We start from the raw sequence: 23,237 nt of genomic DNA, 5'->3' as shown, positions 1-23,237 counted from the left end.
GCTAGAAAGATGGAGAACAAATGGTGTGTTTGGTTTTGTTTTAAAGAAAAAGCACCTTTTAAGTGAAGCTTTTCAACAACTGGCATGGGGAAAACATCTAATTCCTTCTGCATTCTTTTGTTTCCCAGCTTAGTTATGGAATAATGCTGTTGTAGAGATTGTAGAGAATGATTTCCTTTTCTCCATTATGGAGAGAATAGGAAGCTGTGGAATAGGAGATGTTTCAGACTGGGATGTATTTCTGCTTATCCTATTCAACTGAATAGGGAGAATGGAGAGGGGAATTCACTCATCCAAAAAAATGTGTCTTCTCTCTGTCCCAAAAGCGTCTTACAAAGTGGAATAGTCCCTGCAAATAAAATACAATCCTTTTTTCTTCTTTCTTCCCCCTCCCACCACAGACCAGTGCCAAGACACAGGATGGAGTGCAAGAAGCCTTTGAGGAACTGGTCATCAAGATCCTGCAGACACCAAGTCTTTGGGATAAAAACATAGATAAGCAGGAAGTCCAGTTCAAGGAATCTTCACTACAGAAGGATAAAAGCTTATGTGGTGCATATTGTGCACTTTCTTAAATCTTCAGGTGGCTGTTCTGCCTAAATAGAATGGACTTCTCTCTTAAAAAAGCAAGCAGGAGGATTTCCAAACACGAGTCTGTGCCTTTTTTGACCTGCCACCAATTGTGTAGAACCAAACCCCAAACTGATTAGCAAAATGTAATGAAGAGAAATGTAATTGCTCTTTTTCTTCCACACCACTTCTAGCTCCAGGATGTTTTTCTGGGAAGTTGGGGAGTCTTTTAGACACACAGATTGCCTTAAATATAGTTAACAATCAGGAATCATCCTGAGCAGTGACATTGTTTCCCTCTTTCAGATGGCCATTGGAATTGGCTCCACATCCCAGATGGTTGTTACTACTTACTTTTAGGGTTGTAGTGAAGAGGTGTATCAACATTTGGCAGGGAAAAAAAGTCACTTGCTGTGCAGTGCACTGTTGGTTACCCCTTGCTGCTCTTAAATACTTTGTACTGAGGATCAGTGGTGAAATGGAGTCATGGAAGATTTTAGCCTGATCTTGCATCTCCAAGACTTCTGGTTGTCTGCTTGCAATACTAAAAGTATCACATTTGGGGACAACATTCAAAGCATTTAAAATGTAAACTAAGGTGCTTGTAAATTTGACAAATCCAAAGAGAGTCTTTTATTACAGGGCATGGACAAGTCAGAACAAAAAACCTGTCCTTTTTTAAGATGTATGTTTTGATGATTCATTGCTGTAAAGTTTATTAGTGGGAGTGCCTGCCTGAGTACCAGTGTGATTTGTCGAGTGCTACAACCTGCTTTAGGACTATTCTAGTTTAGTCTCTGCAAAGTTGGTCTTTGGGGAACTGCTTCTGTGATAAGTGTGCCTGCGTAACTCTTGCTAAAGTGAAAAGAAATACCTGTGTTGGGTTTTTGTATTGGCCTCTGTCTGTTAAGAGGCTGAAATCAGCCTGAAGGAGATGTGTGATCTTAGTTTATGTCTTTTAGCAGTGGAAGCACATCTGCTTTTTACACCTCCACCTTGGTTTTGGTCTTTAAAGTCTTTGGGAATACTTAGTCATATGAACTTATGAGAAGAAGACAAACTTGAAATACTGGGTTCACTGTTGGGCCCTTCACTCCAAGAGGGACACTGATGGTCTGGAGCTTCCTCTGGAACAAAATCCACTTTAATTTATGAATTTGCATGGTTGTTTATAGTAATTCTTGAGGGAAGTGGGCTAAATGAGTCTTTCATTCACTTTTGATTAAGGTCTCAAAGTAGTAATGTAAATCCAAATGCTCACTAGAAATGTTTATAGTTCATACATTTCACTTTTACCAGCCATATCTTGTCAGTTGTTTTAACTTTAGGTGTCCTTCTGCTATTTCTCTTGCTTCTCTTAATATATGTTTCTACTCTAAACATGTTTATGCCTTGCAGCCTACCCAAACCTGCCTGTAATCTGCAATATCCATCTGTGGTGAGATGAACCTGCCCATTGCATATTGTCATAAAATGACTTATAGTTTGAAGTGTTTTTACTTTAATATTACACTCAGTTTGTAATCTCATCTGTCATAAAATTAATGTAAACCATGTTGCTTTTGGTGGCTTTGCTGGGACAAGATTGCAGAGAGTTAAGGAGGGAGCTGATGAGCCACCTGCATGTCAAGGAGTCCTTCCTTGTACATTTGCTGAGGCCACCAGACTAGCAGAGTAGCTACTGCATGGTGAAAAGTGCTTATTCTTGTAGGAATGGGTACCTCACTGCTTATAAACAGAACAATAAAGTTACCAGGGTGCACATTTGAAGATAGATACTATCCTACACAACATTTTGGGGCTGGAGTTAATGTAGATTCAATGACACTAGTATATAAATAATGTGCTTTTAATATACAATGGTGTTAAGATTTGCTAAATGCAGTGGAACAAGAATAACATCATACTGTTTGAAGATGCAAGGAAGGAGATTGGTGCACCAAAAGGTGTTATTTAAAGAGCAGAGAAGACAGGAAATGGAAAATAGGAACTAGTTGCAGCTAACATGCAACTGTACAATACTCATTTTTCAAGTAATTCTAAAGCATAGGTGCTTCCAGAATAATCTCTCTGAATTTTCTTATGAACACCCACTTATTCAAGTCTCCTGAAATATATACAAAATTCTCTTAACAGTTTTCTTCTTCAGGATTTGACATACCTAATTAGATGCTCTGGCAGCCTTTAGCTGATTTGGAACAAAGGTAGTTATAAATGCTGGAAGAGTGATGATTTTGACCTGTAGTTCAGATACGTGGTACTTCAGTTTCCTCCTTTTAGTGCCCTTGTTGGAGCTTCTATTTTGGTGTCAAGGTGGTATCTCATCAGGTGGCATTTGCAAAGATGGTTTGTAGAAAATAAGCTTCTTAAGTCCTGTTTTAAATCATATGCTGTTAATTTTCCTATAGACTAAAAAAAGTCTCTGGTTTATGTGCTAACTAGTCACACAGGTACGTTCATGGGTTGCTTAGCACTTGTATTAATAGAGATTGGGAAAGTGGGTGTAAGCTATGGCTGAGCAGACTTAATACCTGTGCAAGACAACTTGGAAGCATTTGGAAACATGAGGTGGACATAACCCTCCCATCTCTCAGTGACTAAAATATCTACAACTCCTATAACTGACCCATGTTTAGTGCCTAATTAGATTTGCAACTAATGATTCTGAGTGAAGGGAAACATGGTTTTGCTGGCCTGACAGCCAGCTGAGATGTTGAGTAACAGACTCCAAGAGACATCTAAAGTTGCCTGTTCTGGAGGTATACTGGTTCTTGAAAAGTACCTTGTTCAGATGCCTTAACGTAACCAAAGGCTGATTCCAGCTGGTTAGTGTCCTAGCACTACGGCAATGCTTTGGAAGTGTTGGGCCCCTGTGTGTAACTTCACTGTACAAAATGCAGTATTTACAGTCTAAAAGTCACTCCAGTCTTTTACTGATCTCTTTAGTTGGAGTAGTCATCTGTCAATGACAGCTGATAATCAAGATTTTGATTCAGGAAGGCAGTGTCAGCTTTTGACTTTTTGTTCTCATACAGTCTTTATGTATTCCCTTCTATACAGATGAGCAGTTTTTAAGTGAATTTGACAGATTTCCCCTTTCTAATCCATATATTTACAAGATATTTTTGTACAGTCTTTCCCTTCAACACACAATAAGCTATGACCTAACCCATTTGACTGGCACCCAAAATGAATCCGTGTTTAGTTTCTCTAACACAGTTTTCATCTGATTACATGCAGTCTGGAGATCTTCCTTCACCAGTACAGTGTCAATTAAATGGCCATACTGCTCTTCAATGAATGCTGCTGAATCAATAATTTCTTGCTGTTCTTCATCCTGCTGATGAAACAAACACAAGAAGATGGTATGAAATTCACACCATGTCTTTCTAATTACTGGCAGTTGAAAGTATAATAGCACAATAAGTCATTACTTTGAAAGGAAATGGAACAAGAGTTGCTACCTTTAGGAAAGGGTAGGTAAGATCTGAGATCAAGGAGCTATATATGCTACTGCTGGGATTTGGTAGGCTGTTTGAAAAATGCATGAGGTAAGAGGAAGTAGAGGGGACAAAATGTGACAGGAGGGACATAAGATAGTGACACTGCTGGAAATCATAGTCCTCAAAAGCTGAAAAGGAGTGCTGGAACCTGGGTCCTCGAGTTCAGTAATTTTAAGGGCTTACATGACAACTTAGCAAGTGAACTAAGTTCTGTTATGTATAAATTCAAGTTCAGGTTATCTAAACTAATAACATTGTGCACTTTCAGTATTTCTTTTCACATTTCTGCATCACCAGTTTGCAGTTGGCTCTAGGTTTGGACCTTATAAGACACCCAGGTGCTGGGTGAGTGTCACTCTGGAGGTATCAGGAATAGGTGGCTACCCCTGACCATTTGATGAGGTTCCTCATAGGAATGTCAAGTGATTGTGAGTTTACCTAAGTTCAGTTGCAGCTTCCTCTGCTGCAGCCTTGAGTGATATACATAGATCTACATGGAAGATGTGCACTTTGCTTCATGGTACTTATATAGTCAAGTTTTAAAAGGAGTCAAAAATCTCATCCTAAAGTTCCAGCTGAAAGGCAGTATGTGCACAGGACCCACTTTATGCCCCCATTCTGAGTCTCCCTGGCATGGAAGAGGAGCTCTTCCACATCACAGAAATGCTAGCCAAAATCCTTCTTTCAGGTCTAAAAAGAGGAGATTAAAGTTAGAATACTTACAAGGGGGGATGAGATTTCTTCTGCTGTGGGAGATTTTAGGACATGATTTTTCTTTTCTGATATGAGAGGCTTCACAAAGATAACATAAGGCTTAAACTCAGGAGTCCTCAAGTACTTTACTGCCTGTGAACAGATGTTTTTTTTGTTACATTGGGCTTTTTTGTAATGTTATATGTCAATAATCAAGCTGGGTTCAACAGTTTCACTAGTACACACTTTGAAGTCCTGTGTACTATCTGACCACAGTAACCTTTTGCTCTTCAAAAGAAAGGTTAATGTCAGTGTCTTGGCTAGCTTACATGTGCTTCCTGGAGCATGGTCTAGCTGCACACATGCAGTGTGATATCAGGAACAACTTTGCTTAAGAGATCAAACACCAGAAAAATTAAACCTGGAATAGATCTGAGGTAGTATTACAAGTGTTTTCCTAGCCCCGCTATAAAGTGTGAATCAAAATGTCAAAGATTAACTCTCAGTAGGTTTAAAAGCAGGTACACTGGCACTGGTTTCAACACTAGTGAATGCTTCAGAGGAAATAGGAAGGAATAAGAATTAAAAACCCGTGAATGCTTCAAGTGTTCTCCCCAGGATTTGAGCAGGCCCGGCCAGTGATACACATTTCTTCTACAGCAAGGGAAAAATCCCCCAGTAAGAAGTGATAAAGCATCATCTAGACTGTATCAAGTAAAGATTTAGGAACTGTTAACACCAGACTGCTTTCTAAAGTGCTCTATTCCACTTAGCTAGCAGTCAGGCCTCCCCAATAGAAACAACGTCTGAGCATTGTTGTTCTTTGCAGGGCAAGTAGCCACAAATGGTGAACATCAGGTTCTTAGGGCAGCCTAGTAAGAAATAACTTGCATTCTTAAAAATAAGCTGCAGAACTTACTTTAGGTACCACATCCACCAAACAGACCTTCTTTTTGGCCATCACAGACCAAATTGCCTCCAGACTTGTACCATACAGGTTTTCTTTGTATTCCCCATGTTCCACAAATCTAAAAAGTCAATAAGTTTTTAAATGCCACCCACAAAGAATACTGAACTAAAAACACTCAACAGTTGTTTTCTGAAGTCACAGGAAAAGGGGGAGGCAGGAGAAGGAAGTGGTGTGGGAGGGTTTTTTGATTACTTTTGCTGTTCTGGTTGCTTAGTAGCAATATTGTTTCTCACATGTCACTAACAGCTAATCAGCACTACTGCTAAATAGGGGAAGTAGCAGTGTTAATAGAAGTTGATGCAATGGGGTTTAAGCCTAATAGATGAAAACAGAACAAAGCTGGCCAGGAAATGGACTGCCAGTTCTTCCCTCTTTTGGGAGACTAGATAAAAATGGTTACTTTCAGGAAACACACTTGATCTTACAGGAAGACCTTTATATCCACAAATGCAATCTGCAACACACTTTAAAGTATCTGTTACTTTCACAAGATTCACTCCTGACCAGTCATACTACTTATGAAGGCTTAAATTCTAACTTCTGATCCTCCTACTAGTCTTATGTTGTTTCTAATTTGCTGCTGCTTAAATTTGAGTCCATGCTAACAGTCCAGACTTTTGGTATTCATATGATGTAAGCTTTCGTTGGCAATATTTTTTGGAATCCAGTCAATTCTGACAGTATTTTAAAAGGAACTCACTTGTTTTGCTGCACATCTGTCTCAAATGATTGCTTGGAGACAAAATTGTATTCTACTCCCTCTTTCTCATGACTTTTCCTTGACCTGGTGGTGTCTAGAAGCAAGACACAGGAGAGAGATCAGCTGTTGCACACAACTCTCTTTTCTCTGTTTAGTTCCAATCACATTTTTATAACATCAAACAAGACAATCCCACACTAGCAAAATTCAGAGTAACATCAAACAAATCAAACATTCAGCTCAAAAATTGTAAGACCAAATATGAAGTTGTTTTGCTCCCAAGTGTTCCATAACTAACACAAGAATTAGGAAGCATTACTTCTTGCACCTGGTAGAAGCAGTAGAGTGTATCCTATGGAAAACAGATTCTCTTCACTGGTTGGAATATTGAACTGTCATTTTCTTTGAAACTTAGAAAATAAAAAATAGGAAATTATAATAAGTCTTTACATAGCATATTACAATGAGAAAAACAAAGTCAAAACACAAATGATGATTCATCAATGCATCTAGGACTATGCTCATAGAAAGGATTTCTGGAATGAAATGACAACATCCAAAAGTCAGTAGATTTGACTCACGTGGAACTGCAACACCATATTCCCATGGGTTCTCTGACACAACCTTCTGCTTGAGCTCACTTAATCTGGCCCCCAAACAACCTAATAAAATAGAAGTGACTGACACGTATCTGTGTGGAATTAAATAGTGCAAAGAAAATACTCTCAATTTCATACAATTAATATGATACAGGAGTGTGCTGGAAGAAACTTGTACATGAGAGAGACCTCATGACCTTCTGCTTTGAAGAACATCTTCAGGAACAAATGGAATCCTTGAACAGCGGTTGGACAGACATTTGTCAGGCACTAAGTCAGAAAATCTGTTACCTTAGCAGTCAGTTTGATGAGATACCCTTGATTTCTAGGACATCCTGGGAAACTGGCTTAACATAAAGCTGTTAAGCATCCAGAATTAAAAGTGCATACAAAGTTCTGTTAGATAATTCTAACATCTGCCTTTCTGACAACATAAATCTGCACATATGTGAGTGAGAACCAATGGAAATGGAATAATAAAAAAAAAGATAAATAGTCCTGTATCATTACTGTTAGAAGGGTTTGGTTGTTTTGGGAGGTTTTGTTTGGGTGGTTTGTTAGCTTGTTTATTTTAAATGGCATTTAAAAGAACAACTGACAAAAGGCAGAAAAACCTTTAAAGAAAAACCATCAGAAAACAAAGACTTTAAAGAAAGCCTCCTGGGGTGCTGATCATAAGGGAAGAGGGAGATAACAGTGATAAATTTGACACCCTCTCCCACAGCATCCTCAAAGCAAGACTGAGAAGGTGTGGGCTGGATGGTCAGGTAGTGAGATAGATAGATTATGAACTGGTTGAAGGGAAGAAGGTAGAGAGTTGTGATCAATGGGGCAGGATCTAGTTGGAGGCCTGTATCTAGTGGAGTCCCTCAGGGGTCGGTGCTGGGACTGATACTGGTCAATCTATTCATTAATGACCTTTCTGAGGGAGCAGAGGCACTGTCAGCAAGTTTGCTGAGGATACTGAACTGGGGGCAGCGGCTAACATCCCAGAAGGCTGTGCTGCCATTCAACCAGACCTGGACAGGCTGGAGGGTTGGGCAGAGAGAAATACAATGAAATTCACCAAGGGCAAGTGTAGAGTCTTGCATCTGGGAAAAAACAACCTCATGTACCAGTACAGGCTGGGGAATAAGCTCTTAGTAGTGTAGGGGAAAGGGACTTGGGGGTGCTGGTGGGCAGCAGGATGAGCATGAGCCAGCAATGTGCCCTCATGGCCAAGAAGGCCAATGGCATCCTGGAGTGGATTAGAAGGGCTGTGGGCAGTAGGTGGAGAGAGGTTCTCCTCCCCCTCTACTCTGCCCTGGTGAGGCTGCATCTGGAATATTGTGTCCAATTCTGGGCCCCTCAGTTCCATAAGGACAGGGAGCTGCTGGAGAGAGTTCAGCACAGGGCCACAGAGATGCTGAAGGGAGTGAGCATCTCCATTGTGATGAAAGGCTGAGTGAGGGGGCTGGGGCTCTGTAGCTTGGAGGAGACTGAGGGGTGACCTCATTCATATTTACAAATCCATCAAGGGTGGGTGTCAGGCAGATGGAGCCAGGCTGTTCTCAGTGATGGCCAATGATAGGACAAGGGGCAATGGGTATAAACTGGAACAGAAGAGGTTCCAAAGAAACATAAGGAAGAATTTCTTACCTGTTGAGATGAGGGAGCACTGGAAGGGGCTGCCTAGATGGATTGTGGAGTCTCCTTCTCTAAAGACATTCCAAATCCACTTGGATGAGTTCCTGTGTGACCCTGCTCTGGCAGAGGGGTTGGACTGGATGATCTTTCAAGATCCCTTCCAACCTTTAAGATTCTGTGATATTGTGAAATTAGAATCAATTGTGTATCTTACCAATCAATACCACCAGCCTCTGCTGTTCACCAGGCTGCTGCTGCTACTTTGTGACTTCTTCATAGGTCAGGAACTCTGCTGTCTGCTCTGCTTGCTTTCCATCATTCAGGCTGTTCTCCTTCTCTTTCCGACTTAATTTAAAGCTCCTCCGTAAACCTGCTGTAGAGGAAGACAAAAGAGATATTAAACCACATCTCCACCTCCCTAAATTTTCCAGCTGCTTCAGCTAGAAGTTGCTCTGTCTTTGAATAGGAGTTATTCACCCAAGTTTTTAACAGATCCGTGGACATCAGATATAAAACCAAGCACTCAATCTATAATAACCCCCCCCCCCATGAAATACCTTGAGTTGTCAAGTGTTGTCTATGCCAAAGTCCAATTAGGCTTTGCACACAAATCGTCTAGTTGATGAATGTATGGGTAATTAATGTAAAAAAGCTTGGTTTTCTGTTTTAATTTGGGGCTGAGGGGTTTGTTGTTGTCTCAGCTTAGTTTTATAGTTGAGGAGGAAAGGGATTTTGGTTTCTCACCTATATACTGTCCATTGAAATATCCTTCACAGTCACACTCTTCTGTAAATTGAAAACAGGAAGGGGTGGGTAAGAGCACAGGGGAAAAGAGTAAGAGGGACATGTCTGGCTCATTGGTGAAGGAAGAAGTTTTACATCCTGCATTATATGTACATGATTTTCTAACACAAATGACACAACAGTTGTTTAAATTTGAAAATGTCTTTGATGTCGATATTGAGCACCAGAACTTTACATCTCTCCATTTACAATTCCCACCATTTTTGCTCTTTGGTATTTATTACATTTGAACAGTGCTTCTGCTGAAAGTGTAATATTCAGACTTAAGTAAAACAGAAGACAAACACAGCTTTTTTCATGTAAGGCTTTATAAATGGGTATGATTGTATAAGAATGTTGTCTCTTGGGACATTTCAATATCATTGGGGCTTGCAAAAAGACAAATCAGATGTGACTGAAATATGAGCTCTTCATTTTGACTAAGTTAAATGATTGATGCTTGTTAATTCTTTCTTAAAAAGTTAAAAAATGATGTATTTTCCATATGCATGTAAAATAATATGTAAATCTATGTTTAAAAAGCCATCCTACCCCTCCTCAAACTACGATCACTCCCAAGGCCTCTAAAAAGTATGCAAAACAGAACAATGAGACTTAACTACAAAACATTATATTGCAGTTCTAAGACAAATAGCAAGATCGTATACCTCCTGAAAGAAGGCTACTGGCTTGTTAAAATTTAGGCATCTGTACCCTGCAATAGCCACAGAACATTTTAAAGAGGAGGTGTACAGTTCTGGGACAAAACCAGCTGCAAGCAAAATTAAACACAACTTAAAACTTTAACAAAATACACTAATCCAGACAAAGAGCTTTGGGTTTTTTTCTTGCATGCAAGTATGTAATCAAGCAATGTCAATGGATACTCATAAAACATTCTGCCTACATTCATTGACGATATCAGTAGCAATATATGGTTAATCATAGCTAAGATAAGAGCTATTTTCTGTTCATGAAGGTCTAGTTTTACATTGATGCTTTAATAAGGTCTACCAGTCACAGCCAGCTAATTAAAGAATATGATTAGTTATTTCAACAAAGTTGATGAAATATCAATACTTGAATATTATTCTCAAGGAAGACACAAAACTTGTCTCTTGACTCAGCAGTAAATTTGGAAGTTACCATTAATTAAATAATCAATCCAAATCATAGAATCATAGAATGGTAGGGTTGGAAGGGAACTTTAGAGATCATCTAGATCAACTTCCCTGCAGAAGCAGGTCAACCTAGATCAGGTCGCATAGGTCTTGAAGACCTCCAAGGAAGGAGACTCCACAATCTCCCTGGGCAGCCTGTTCCACTGCTCCGTCATCCTCACAGTAAAATAGTTTTTTCTTATATTTAAATGGAACTTTTTGTGTTCCAGCTTCATCCCATTACCCCTTGTCTTGTTGCTAGCTACTATAGAAAAAAGGGATGTCCCAACCTCCTGACACCCACCCTTTAGATATTTATAAATGTTAATGATATCCCTCCTCAGTTTCCTCTTTTCTACACTAAACAGCCACAGTTCCTGCAGCCTTTCCTAATATGAAAGATGTTCCAGTCCCCTGATCACCTTGGTGGCCCTGCGCTGGACTCTATCCAGCAGTTCCCTGTCCCTCTTGAGCTGAGGAGCCCAGAACTGGACACAGGACTCCAGATGAGACCTCACCAGGGCAGAGCAGAGGGGGAGAAGAACCTCCCTTGACCTGCTGGCTCTACTCTTCTTGATGCATCCCAGGATGCCATTGGCCTTCTTGGCCATGAGGGCACATTGCTGGCTCATGGTTAGCTTATTATCAATCAGGACTCCCAGGTCTCTCTCTCTGCAGAACTGCTCTTCAGCAGTTCGACCCCCAGCCTGTACTGGTGCAGGGGGTTGTTCCTTCCCAGATACAGGACTCTGCACTTGTCCTTGTTGAACCTCAGCAGGTTCCTCTCTGCCCAACTCTCAAGCCAGCAGAGATCCAGCTGAATGGCAGCACAGCCTTCTGGGGAATCAGCCCTTCCTCCCAGTTTGGTGTCATCAGCAAACTTGCTGAGAGTACACTCTGTCCCCTCATCCAGGTCGTGGATGAAAATGTTGACCAAGACTGGCCCCAGAACCGATCCCTGTGGAACTCCACTGGCCTCCAACTCGATTCCGTGCCATTGGTCACCACCCTCTGGGCTCTGTCATTCAGCCAGCTCTTGATCCACCTCACCGTCCATTCATCCAATCCACACTGTCTTGAGCTTTCTGATGAGGATGTTATGGGAGACAGCGTCAAAAGCCTTGCTGAAGTCAAGGTAGATGACATCCACTGCTCTCCCCTCATCTAGCCAGCCGGTTATGCGCTCATAGAAGGCTATCAGGTTGGTCAAACAGGATTTCCCCTTGGTGAATCAATGTGGACTCCCCCAATAACCATCTTTCCCCTTCATATTTTCAGAGACAACATTCAGGATGAGTTGTTCCATCACCTTTCCAGGGATGGAGGTGAGGCTGACCGGCCTGTAGTTTCCTGGGTCGTCCTTCCTTCCCTTTTTGAAGACTAGAGTGCCATTGGCCTTTCTCCAGTCCTCAGGCACCTCACCTGTCCTCCACGATTTTTCAAAAATGATGGAGAGAGGCTTAGCAATCACATCAGCCTCTAGGATGCATCCCATCAGGACCCATTGACTTATGAGCCTTAAGATTGGCCAACAAGTCTTTAACCTCTTTCTCTTCTATCCAGGGCAAGTTCTCTGCTGTCCAGGCCATCCTACTGTTCTTGCTGGACTGGGCTTCTCGACGGCCAGCCGTGGCTGTAAAGACTGAAGCAAAGAAGGCATTCAGTACTTTGTCCTTCTTTGCATCCTTTGTCACGAAGGCACCCTCTGTGTTTAGTAGCGGCACACATTCCCCCTCGTCATCCTTCTGCTGCTGATGTACTTGAAAAATGCCTTATTACTGTCTGTAGTGGGTCTGGGACGGTAGTGATTTTCCACAGCAGCTCCTGCAGTGCTGTGCTTACTGTTGATATCAATATTATGACTACCGCTTGTACAACATCGGGGCTGTCCCTCCAGCATTCCTTCCCCCACCTTCACCAATAGCTGTGAGTGGGCATGATCTTGGGAGGGACTATGGCCAGGACAGCTGACCCAGGCTGACCAAGGAGATATTCCATACCATATGACGTCAGCTCAGTAATATAAACTGGGGGAAAGGAGCAGGAAGGGGAGGCGAGATTCATTTCTGGCCTTCCCAAAGCAACCGCTACGCGTACTGAAGCCCTGCTTCTCGGGAGGTGGCCGGACATCGCTGCTGATGGGAAGTAGAGAGTAACAGCTTATCTGCTTCTGCTTTGCTTCCCGCGCGCGCGGCTTTGCTGCTTATTTATTAAACTGCTTTTATCTCAACCCACGAGATTCCCATCTTATTTTCTCCCCTTCCCTGGCTTGCTGAGGAGGTGGGGGGTAAAGCGGTGTGGTGGGCACCTGGCATCCAGCCAGGCTCAAACTACCACAGCCCTTTTGGCGCCCAACGTGGGGCGAGATAATAGCAGATTTACATTAACTGCATTGCAATTACAGTAAACCAATGAGAGCAAAGTTCCTGTGCTGGTCACGGAGCCTTGCTGCTATGCAGCTTATCTTACACTTTCTAATGTTTGGGAACACGATGCTCCTAACATTGACTCTCGGCTGTGCTTTAACCTTAATAGCTTTGCTAAACTGGCTATATAATTTTGTGAAGAGGATGAAAGGGCCTGGGAACATGATGGCCCAAATAATAATAGCAAGTCTCATTCTGTTACTGATGGATTTAGTGTGCTGTGGGAGCTATCTTGTGGAGGCCATGGGGCAAAGCACCTCTTTCCCCTCAGCTCGGACTGATCTAGACAATTCTGTTACACAGACTTCCCAGGTCCTTAGTCACCCTTATACGAGAGTTTTAATATTACTAATTAACATGGTTGGTATATTATATATCTTGTGGAATCTGGAGTCATCTGGGTATCAGAGAGTACAAATTTGTGATGGAAACATGTTAAAATGCCCCCTGAAGCGGCCAGTCCCTGGGTGGCAGGGTATGTGGATGAATTTAGGCAAATTCCTTGGACGGTTATCACCTCCTGTAACCTGGGATTTTACATCTGAACAGATAAAAAACCCTGCTTTACTGACACGCTACCTGATAGAAGGGTGTCTTACCTACCCTAATGAGGCCCATCAGGTTCAGACACTATACTGGGGCCTAGCCTCTGCCTACCGAGCTGCATTCCAGTCCTCTCAGAGAACTGTGATTGAAATGGAAACTCAAACGGTACCTGAGACCAACATAGTTGAGTCAGTCGCAGTCCAGCCCTCTCAGAGAACTATGATTGAAATGGAAACTCAAACGGTACCTGAGACCAACATAGTTGAGTCAGTCGCAGTCCAGCCCTCTCAGAGAACTATGGCCGAGGTGGAAATTCAAACTATACCTGAGACTACCATGGTTGAGTCAGGGAACCAAACAACAACCACAGTGGTTGCCCCAGTAGTGAAAAAGAAGCAGTGGATAAGGAGGTCAAGTCCATATCATCGATTAGTAAGGGCAGACGAGGAGGAAGAGGAAAGGCTAGAAGAAGAAACTGGTCCTTCGGTAAGGAGATCAGGAGAAGTGAAAGAAATCGAAAAGGAAATGGAAACTACTCGGTCCCTCACCTCAACAGAACTTAGAGATATGCGAAAAGATTACAGTCGCCAGCCAGGTGAGCGGATTGGTGCCTGGCTGCTCCGATGCTGGGATAATGGGGCTGACAGTCAGCAATTGGAAGGCAGAGAAGCCCAACAGCTAGGATCTCTTGCTAGGGACCGGGGAATTGATAAAGGCATTGGAAAGAAAACCTCAGTTTGTAGTCTCTGGAAACGACTCCTCTCAAGTGTACGGGCAAGATACCCATTCAAGGAAGACCTTGTAAATGCCCGAGGAAAGTGGACTAGAGCTGATGAAGGGATCCAATATCTAAGGGAATTAGCTGTGTTGGAAGTCATCTATGGTGATCTGGATAATGTCGAGGCCTCCACAGATCCAGACGATGTCCAGTGTACACGGGCCATGTTGAGAAAAGTGATCCAGAGCGCCCCAGCTACATATTCTAATATCCTGGCAATGGTGTATCATCCAGACATGGACATACCAACAGTGGAGAGGGTATCTTCTTGGTTACAGAACTATGAAGAGAGCCTCTGCACCTCCTCATCAGTGTGGGATGATGGCCTGATTGTTAGATCTGCCTCAAGAATTCAGTCATCCACTGTCCCGACCAGGGGAAAGGGAAGTCCCAGACGCAGGAGTACACCGCGAAATGAACTCTGTCTCTTTTTGCGTAGCCAAGGAGAGGATATGAGGAAGTGGGATGGTGAACCCACTTTTAAGCTGGAAGCACGTGTACGTGAACTAAGGGGGAAGACAGCTGTTAGAAAAGGACCACCCAAGAGGGCTGTCAGCAGAGTGGCTGCCAAAACAAAAGAGGACAATCAACAATCTCCAAGACATAGAAGAACTGCAACTACTTCCTTCGAAGCCAATGAGGAGACTTCAGGTCTGCAATTGCAAGGATCAGATAGCGAATACTCTGATGAAGAACAGAAATAGAGGGTCCCTGCCTCCAGCCAGGAGGAGGAAAGGGATGACCGAATCTACTGGACTGTGTGGGTTCGATGGCCTGGCACATCAAACCCACAAAGGTATAAAGCCTTAGTAGACACAGGGGCACAGTGTACATTGATGCCATCAAGGTATAGAGGCACAGATTCTGTCTGGATCTCTGGAGTGACAGGGGGATGTGAAGAATTATCTGTATTAGAGGCTGAAGTGAGCTTAACAGGGGACAAATGGAAAAAACACCCCATTGTGACTGGTCCAGAGGCCCCTTGTATTCTTGGCATAGATTACCTCAGGAGAGGGTACTTCAAAGACCCCAAGGGGTATCGATGGGCTTTTGGTATAGCCACTGTAGATACAGAGAAAATCAAACAACTCTCTAATTTACCTGGCCTCTCAGAAGACCCTTTTGTTGTGGGATTGCTGCAAGTTCAAGAGCAACAGGTACCAATTGCTACCAGGACAGTGCACCGGAGGCAATATCGCACAAACCGAGATTCCCTGGCTCCCATCCGTGAGTTGATTCATCAACTGGAGGCTCAAGGAGTAATTAGCAAAACTCATTCTCCATTTAATAGTCCCATATGGCCTGTGAAAAAATCTGATGGAGGGTGGAGGTTAACAGTAGACTATCGTGGCCTGAACGAAGTGACACCACCACTGAGTGCTGCTGTACCAGACATGTTAGAGCTCCAGTATGAACTGGAGTCAAAAGCAGCCAAGTGGTATGCTATGATTGACATCGCTAATGCATTTTTCTCAATTCCATTGGCAACAGAGTGCAGGCCACAATTTGCCTTCACATGGAGAGGTGTCCAATATACCTGGAATCGATTGCCCCAGGGGTGGAAACATAGTCCTACTATTTGCCATGGTCTAATCCAAACTGTGCTGGAAACGGGTGATGCCCCTGAACATTTACAGTACATTGATGACATAATTGTATGGGGCAACAAGGCAGAAGAAGTGTTTGAGAAAGGGAAAAGAATAATACAGATTCTCCTGAAAGCTGGTTTTGCTATAAAAAGAAACAAAGTAAAGGGACCTGCACAAGAGATACAGTTTTTGGGCATAAAATGGCAAGATGGGCGTCGGCATGTGCCTATGGATGTTGTGAATAAAATAGCTACTATGTCTCAACTGACTAATAAGAAAGAAACACAAGCTTTCCTGGGCCTTGTGGGATTCTGGAGGATGCATATCCCAGGTTATAGTCAGCTTGTGAGCCCTCTCTTTAGAGTAACCAGAAAAAAGAACTGTTTTGAGTGGGGCCTTGAGCAACAACAAGCTTTTCAACAAATTAAACAGGAAATAGCCCGTGCAGTCGCCCTTGGGCCCATCCGTACAGGACAAGATGTGCAGAATATCCTCTACACTGCCGCTGGAGAGCATGGTCTCACCTGGAGCCTCTGGCAGAAAACATCTGGAGAAACCCGAGGTCGACCATTAGGGTTTTGGAGCCGAGGATATCGAGGATCGGAAGCCCACTACACCCCAACTGAAAAAGAAATACTAGCAGCATATGAGGGACTTCGAGCTGCTTCAGAAGTCATTGGCACAGAAGCTCATCTCCTCTTGGCACCACGTCTGCCTGTGTTACACTGGATGTTCAAAGGGAAAACCCCTTCTATACATCATGCAACCAGCGCTACATGGAGTAAGTGGATGGCGTTGATTACACAACGATCTCGGCTGGGGAAACCTAATCGCCCAGGAATCCTGGAAGAAATCATGGACTGGCCAGAAGGCAGAGATTTTGGAGCATTGCCTGAGGAAGTAGCTCGCGCCCAAGAGGCACCACCATATAATGAACTGTCAGAAGATGAGAGGCATTATGCTTTGTTTACTGATGGATCCTGCCGCGTGGTAGGAAATCATCGTAAGTGGAAAGCTGCTGTGTGGAGTCCCACACGACGAGTTGTTGAGGCCACTGAAGGAGAAGGTGAGTCAAGTCAGTTTGCTGAAGTGAAGGCTATCCAACTAGCTCTAAAGATTGCAGAACGAGAGAAGTGGCCAGTACTCTATCTTTACACTGACTCCTGGATGGTGGCTAATGCTCTATGGGGATGGCTACAGCAATGGAAGAAGACCAACTGGCAGCGCAAGGGTAAACCCATCTGGGCTGCTGCATTATGGCAAGACATTGCTGCTCGGGTGGAAAATATGACTCTGAAGGTACGTCATGTAGATGCTCATGTGCCAAAAAGCCGTGCCAATGAAGAACAATGGAATAACCAACAGGTAGATAAAGCTGCTAAAATTGAACTAGCTCAGGTAGATCTAGACTGGGAGCGTAAAGGTGAGCTATTTATAGCTCGATGGGCCCATGAAACATCAGGACATCTGGGAAGAGATGCAACATATAGATGGGCTCGTGATCGAGGGGTGGACTTGACCATGGAAGCCATCACACAGGTCACCCATGAATGTGAAACATGTGCCGCAATCAAGCGAGCCACACGAATCAAGTCTCCCTGGAACAGAGGCTGATGGCTGGGTTTTCAGTATGGTGAGGCCTGGCAAATTGACTATGTTGGACCGCTACCACGAACACATCAAGGCAAGCGTTATATACTCACCATGGTGGAAGCAACTACTGGTTGGTTGGAAACATACTCTGTAAACCACGCCACTGCCCGAAATACTGTCTTGGGTCTTGAAAGGCAAGTTTTGTGGCGACACGGCACTCCAGAAAGAATTGAATCAGATAATGGAACTCATTTTCGAAATAATCTCATAAACTCCTGGGCAAAGAAACATGGCATTGAGTGGATATACCACATCCCCTATCACCCTCAAGCCTCTGGAAAGATTGAGAGATATAATGGGTTACTAAAGACCATGTTGAGAGCACTGGGCAATGGGGCATGGAAGCAGTGGGATAAAAATTTAGCAGAAGCCACTTGGCTGGTCAATAGCAGAGGTTCAACTAACCGTCCTGGTCCTGCCCAAACAAAACCACTACATACTGTGGGAGGAGATAAGGTCCCCGTAGTGCACCCAGGGAAATGGCTGGGGAAGGCAGTATGGGTTGCACCTCCCATGGGAAAAGGCAAACCCATTCGTGGGATTGTCTTTGCTCAAGGGCCTGGCTGTACTTGGTGGGTGATGAGAAAGGATGGGGAAACTCGATGTGTACCTCAAGGAGACTTAACCTTGGGGGAAAAATAACCTGTTATGTGAGTTATCTGTTGTAGATGAACTTTGCAAGAAAAACCGGACAAGTGGACAAACCAAGCCGGTGCTGGTGCCCAACACTGAACATACTGTTTCCCCTGGCCTGGATATTCATCTTGATGGATGAGACAGAAGTTACGACCTGCTCCAGTGAACATCTACAGAGGATGAAAGATATAAGAATGTTGTTTGTTTGTTTGATGCAAGATGCAAGAGGGAATACAAGAATGATGTTTGTCTGTTGAAGAGTGGGGGTACTGGTTAATGAGAGTATATAAGAATGTATATGGATTGTTAAGATGGTTTGTCTGAGCATGACATAAATGGTATGGAATAAGGGGTGGAGACTGTAGTGGGTCTGGGACGGTAGTGATTTTCCACAGCAGCTCCTGCAGTGCTGTGCTTACTGTTGATATCAATATTATGACTACCGCTTGTACAACATCGGGGCTGTCCCTCCAGCATTCCTTCCCCCACCTTCACCAATAGCTGTGAGTGGGCATGATCTTGGGAGGGACTATGGCCAGGACAGCTGACCCAGGCTGACCAAGGAGATATTCCATACCATATGACGTCAGCTCAGTAATATAAACTGGGGGAAAGGAGCAGGAAGGGGAGGCGAGATTCATTTCTGGCCTTCCAAAAGCAACCACTACGCGTACTGAAGCCCTGCTTCTCGGGAGGTGGCCGGACATCGCTGCTGATGGGAAGTAGAGAGTAACAGCTTATCTGCTTCTGCTTTGCTTCCCGCGCGCGCGGCTTTGCTGCTTATTTATTAAACTGCTTTTATCTCAACCCACGAGATTCCCATCTTATTTTCTCCCCTTCCCTGGCTTGCTGAGGAGGTGGGGGGTAAAGTGGTGTGGTGGGCACCTGGCATCCAGCCAGGCTCAAACTACCACACTGTCCTTAAGCTCCCTGGCTAAATTTCATACTAGAAGGGCTCTAGCCTTCCTAGTTGCACCTCTGCATGCTCTGGCAATGTTCCTTTACTCTTCCCAAGAAGCCAGCCCCTGTTTCCACCTCTCATAGATGGCTGCTTTCTGCTTGAGTTGTCCCGGCAGATCCTTGCTCATCCATGGAGGCCTCCTACCTCCTTTTCCTCCTTTCTTGCAGGTTGGGAAATGAAATTAGTTTAAATAATAACTGAGGTAGAAACTGCTGTAGGAACAAGCTATATCTACCATTCCTTTTGCCTAGAGGCTTAGCAATCATTTTAGAAAACCCATTGGTTGTATTCAGACAGATATGAGTTAGGAGAGTGCCTACCTTTATCAGAAGACTGATCATCTGGAGTTAGCATGAAAGGCAAATGAGTGATTTAAATTAGACGCAATGGAAAGGAAGGTTAGAATCATAGAATCATTTCAGCTGGAAGAGACCTTTAAGCTCATGGAGTGCAGCCTTTGTCCCACCCCTATCAACCAGTAGCCCATTTCTCTCAGTTGAACATCCACCCGGCTCTGAAACTCCTCCAGGGATGGTGACTCCACCACCTCCCTGGGCAGCCTGTTCTAAGGCCTGACAACCCTGTCATCAAAGAAATTCCACCTCAGATCCAACCTGAACCTCCCCTGGTGCAACTTGAGGCCGTTTCCTCTTGTTCTATTGCTTGTTACCAGGGAGAACAGACTGACCTCCACCTCGCTACAGCTTCCTTTCAGGTAGTTGGAGAGAGCGAGAAGGTCTCCCTGAGCCTTCTTTTCTCCAGGCTCTACAGCCCCAGATCCCTCACAGCCCTTCCTCATCTGAGATGTGCTCCAAATCCTTTCCTAGCTTGGTAGCCCAGCCTCTGGATCCTCTCCAGCACCTCCATGTCCTTCTGGTAGAAAGGGACCCAAAACTGAACACAGGATTCGAGGTGCGGCCTCACCAAAGCTGAGTGCAGAGGAATGATCAGCTTCCTGCTCCTGCTGACAACACTGTTCCTGATCCAGGCCAGGATGCCCTTGGCCTTCTTGGCCACACTGCTGGCTCCTGTTCAACCAACACTGCCAGGTCTCTGTGCCTGGCAGCTTTCCAGCCACTCCTGGGTCCTGGCCCAAAGGCAGGACCCGGCACTTGGCCTTATTGAAATTCATGGCATTGGCCTTGGCCCAGTCATCCAGCCTACCTAGATCTCTCTGTAAAGCTTCCTGACCCTCAGGCAGATCAACACTTCCACCCAGCTTGGTGTCAGCTGCAAACTTCCTAAGGGTGCACTCTATCCCCTCATCCAGATCATTGATAAAGATGTTAATCAGGAGTGGCCCCAGCACTGAGCCCTGGGGGACACCACTCGTGACATCAACTGGATTTAACTTCATTGATCACAACTCTTTGGACTCGACCATCTCATCAGTGTTTCACCCGGGAAAGTGTCTGCCCATCCAAGCCAAGAACAGCCAATTTCTCTAAGAGAACACTGTGAGAAACAGTGTGAAATGCCTTATTTTTGCAGCTTTCAAGTTTCAAATAATAGAAAAAAATGTGAACACTAGCAAATATTAAAGCATCTAAACAATGTATGAGGCCTCATGTTCTTGAGAGTAGGAAGACAGGAATTCAAGAGACACTAGGAACACTGGATAAAGCTCAAACACAAACCCTCTCATGTGGCAGCTTGCATCTATGCAAATCAATCAGTGACAGACTACACTCAACCTATTCCAACCCATCATTACTGAAATAACAGAAAAATACTGAGAAGTTGGTATCAACTAAGACATCACTGAAGGAACAAGAAGAGACTCACACAATGGTTTCTTCACAGCTCTGGGATTCTGCAGAGTGCCTATTATTCTTCTGTAAGTCAGTCGTCTAAATAGAAAATAAGTCTATTTTAACCATCCAAGCTCAGAATTGTAAAGAATTTCTAGCATGTTCTACCTAGAGCATTGACATTCAGGAATGAGAGAGTGCTTTCCCTTGAAAAATATCAGATATCTGTGATTTCAGACTTTTATGGTCCCAGATTATTACTGGGAAGCAACTAAGAGAGAAGATTCTAAACTATTTTAGGCTTTCATTCATCAGAGCACAGAAATCAAAAGCATGTTACTTTTAGGAATGTAATCTGTTTTCTATTTCCTTTTCCCCATTTAATCTTCTTTGCAAGACTAAGAACACAACAACTATTCTACTCTTATTCTATTTGATCTAATTCCACTGAGAATCCAACCTCTCTTTGTAATTTTTAGGGGTGGGTAAAATTCTGTCTGCCACAATCCTACAACTACTAACCTCAAAGAGAACTCTAAAGTAGATAACCTTTGTCCAAAATGATTACTAGAGCTATACACACTTAGAAATGATCCACTGCCTTCCAGATCAGTTTGGAGTTTTCTATCATTTACTAGTAAACAAACCAAGTTATTCAGCTTGGGTGAAAATGTAAGAACAGAGTTTCAAGTAAATTCTTCTGAAGTGTTAAAATCATAAACCAGAGCTCAACTTCTAATCTCCTAGTCTTGAATTTGCTCAGAAAAACCCAACTCCCACACCCCAAAAACCCAACAAAAACCCCCCACCAATCCAGTACAAAAATCCAGTCCCCAAGAAACCCCTCAACTATTGGCAAAGGAAACCACATATTCTTCCTAAGTGGGGTTTTTTTGGCATTTACACAGTTACTCAGGGGAAAGAGACATTGAAAGAATTTCTCTTTTCTTGCAAACATTGAAATGTAGTTTACAGCTGAAAAAAATAGAAGATAAAGAAAATAGAGGGATACAGCTGTTCAGGCAGAATTTGCCTAGCATTTCAAAGGAGAATTCATATAGTGCTCTGTTAGAAACCTTATGCAAATTCTGGAGGCCAACAATAGAATCAGGCTTGTTTACTTTTTAGATACTCAACCTTTTCAACACCTATAATCCAAAGTCAACACATCCAACACATGGAGTAAAATATCACACAATGAAACTAGTGGTCTCAATGAGATTTCTTCTTAAATGGAAGACTTCTGTATTGTAAATACAAGAGGGATATCTTTGCTTTAGAAGATACACAGCTTCTCTGTGAGAACAGAGTAACTTCAAGAACCAGAAGGTACCCAGCTCCAAGCAAATACTCCCTTAGGAGCCAGAAAAAAAAAAGCAGCATAAAAATCAGTGTGACACTATATGTGTGAAAAAAATCCATCATCTTTTTGACAAACCTTTCTTGGAATTGTTTTGAGGGGATCAAGCCTGCTCTGAGGTTGGTATCTCCAACACGTTTTGCTTGCCACCATGTGGGATCATCTTGGCTTACAACTTCTAGGATGTGTTGTCTCTTGAATGGCAGCCCAGCTTCCTGGCAAGGAATGGCTCTGTCTTCTTTGGGATTATAGCAGAAAAGTACCCTCATAAATACCTTTAAAAAGAAAATAACACATCTTCTCTTCTTGTCCTATTTGGAAATTCACACAGAACCACAGAATCTTAAAGGTTAGAAGGGATCTTGAAAGATCATCCAGTCCAACCCCTCTGCCAGAGCAGGACCATCTAGAGTAGGTGACACAAGAACTCATCCAGCTGGGTTTGAAATGTCTCCAGAAAAGGAGACTCCACAATCCATCTAGGCAGCCCCTTCCATCACACTCACAGGGAAGAAATCCTTCCTTGTATTTCTTTGGAACCTCTTCTGTTCCAGTTTATACCCATTGCCCCTTGTTCTATCATTGGCCATCACTGAGAACAGCCTGGCTCCATCCTCCTGACACCCACCCTTGATGGATTTGTAAACATAAATGAGGTCACCCCTAAGTCTCCTCCAAGCTACAGAGCCCCAGCCCCCTCACTCAGCCTTTCATCACAATGGAGATGCTCACTCCCTTCAGCATCTCTGTGGCCCTGTGCTGAACTCTCTCCAGCAGCTCCCTGTCCTTATGGAACTGAGGGGCCCAGAATTGGACACAATATTCCAGATGCAGCCTCACCAGGGCAGAGTAGAGGGGGAGGAGAACCTCTCTCCACCTACTGCCCACAGCCCTTCTAATCCACTCCAGGATGCCATTGGCCTTCTTGGCCAT

At 43.5% G+C, this 23,237-nt stretch overlaps 1 protein-coding gene across 1 annotated transcript in view; it reads right to left on the bottom strand.

Annotated features, from left to right (window-relative positions):
- Positions 1–3,703: 3,703 nt before the first annotated feature.
- LOC133628537 (MAGUK p55 subfamily member 3-like) overlaps positions 3,704–23,237 on the bottom strand; it is a 41,313-nt gene continuing 21,779 nt past the window's right edge. Inside the window, 10 exon segments of the mRNA XM_062016842.1 lie at positions 3,704–3,907; positions 4,797–4,919; positions 5,686–5,794; positions 6,437–6,530; positions 7,018–7,098; positions 8,876–9,034; positions 9,406–9,447; positions 19,514–19,534; positions 20,979–21,043; positions 22,383–22,579. Coding sequence (XP_061872826.1) covers positions 3,728–3,907; positions 4,797–4,919; positions 5,686–5,794; positions 6,437–6,530; positions 7,018–7,098; positions 8,876–9,034; positions 9,406–9,447; positions 19,514–19,534; positions 20,979–21,043; positions 22,383–22,579 — 1,071 coding nt within the window. The 3' untranslated portion in view covers positions 3,704–3,727.

The sequence above is a fragment of the Colius striatus genome, chromosome W, assembly GCF_028858725.1.
Source record: "Colius striatus isolate bColStr4 chromosome W, bColStr4.1.hap1, whole genome shotgun sequence".
Taxonomy (NCBI): Eukaryota; Metazoa; Chordata; class Aves; order Coliiformes; family Coliidae; genus Colius; species Colius striatus.
The sequence above is the reverse complement of the archived record's forward strand: the minus strand, read 5'-3'. Positions and strand labels throughout refer to the sequence as shown.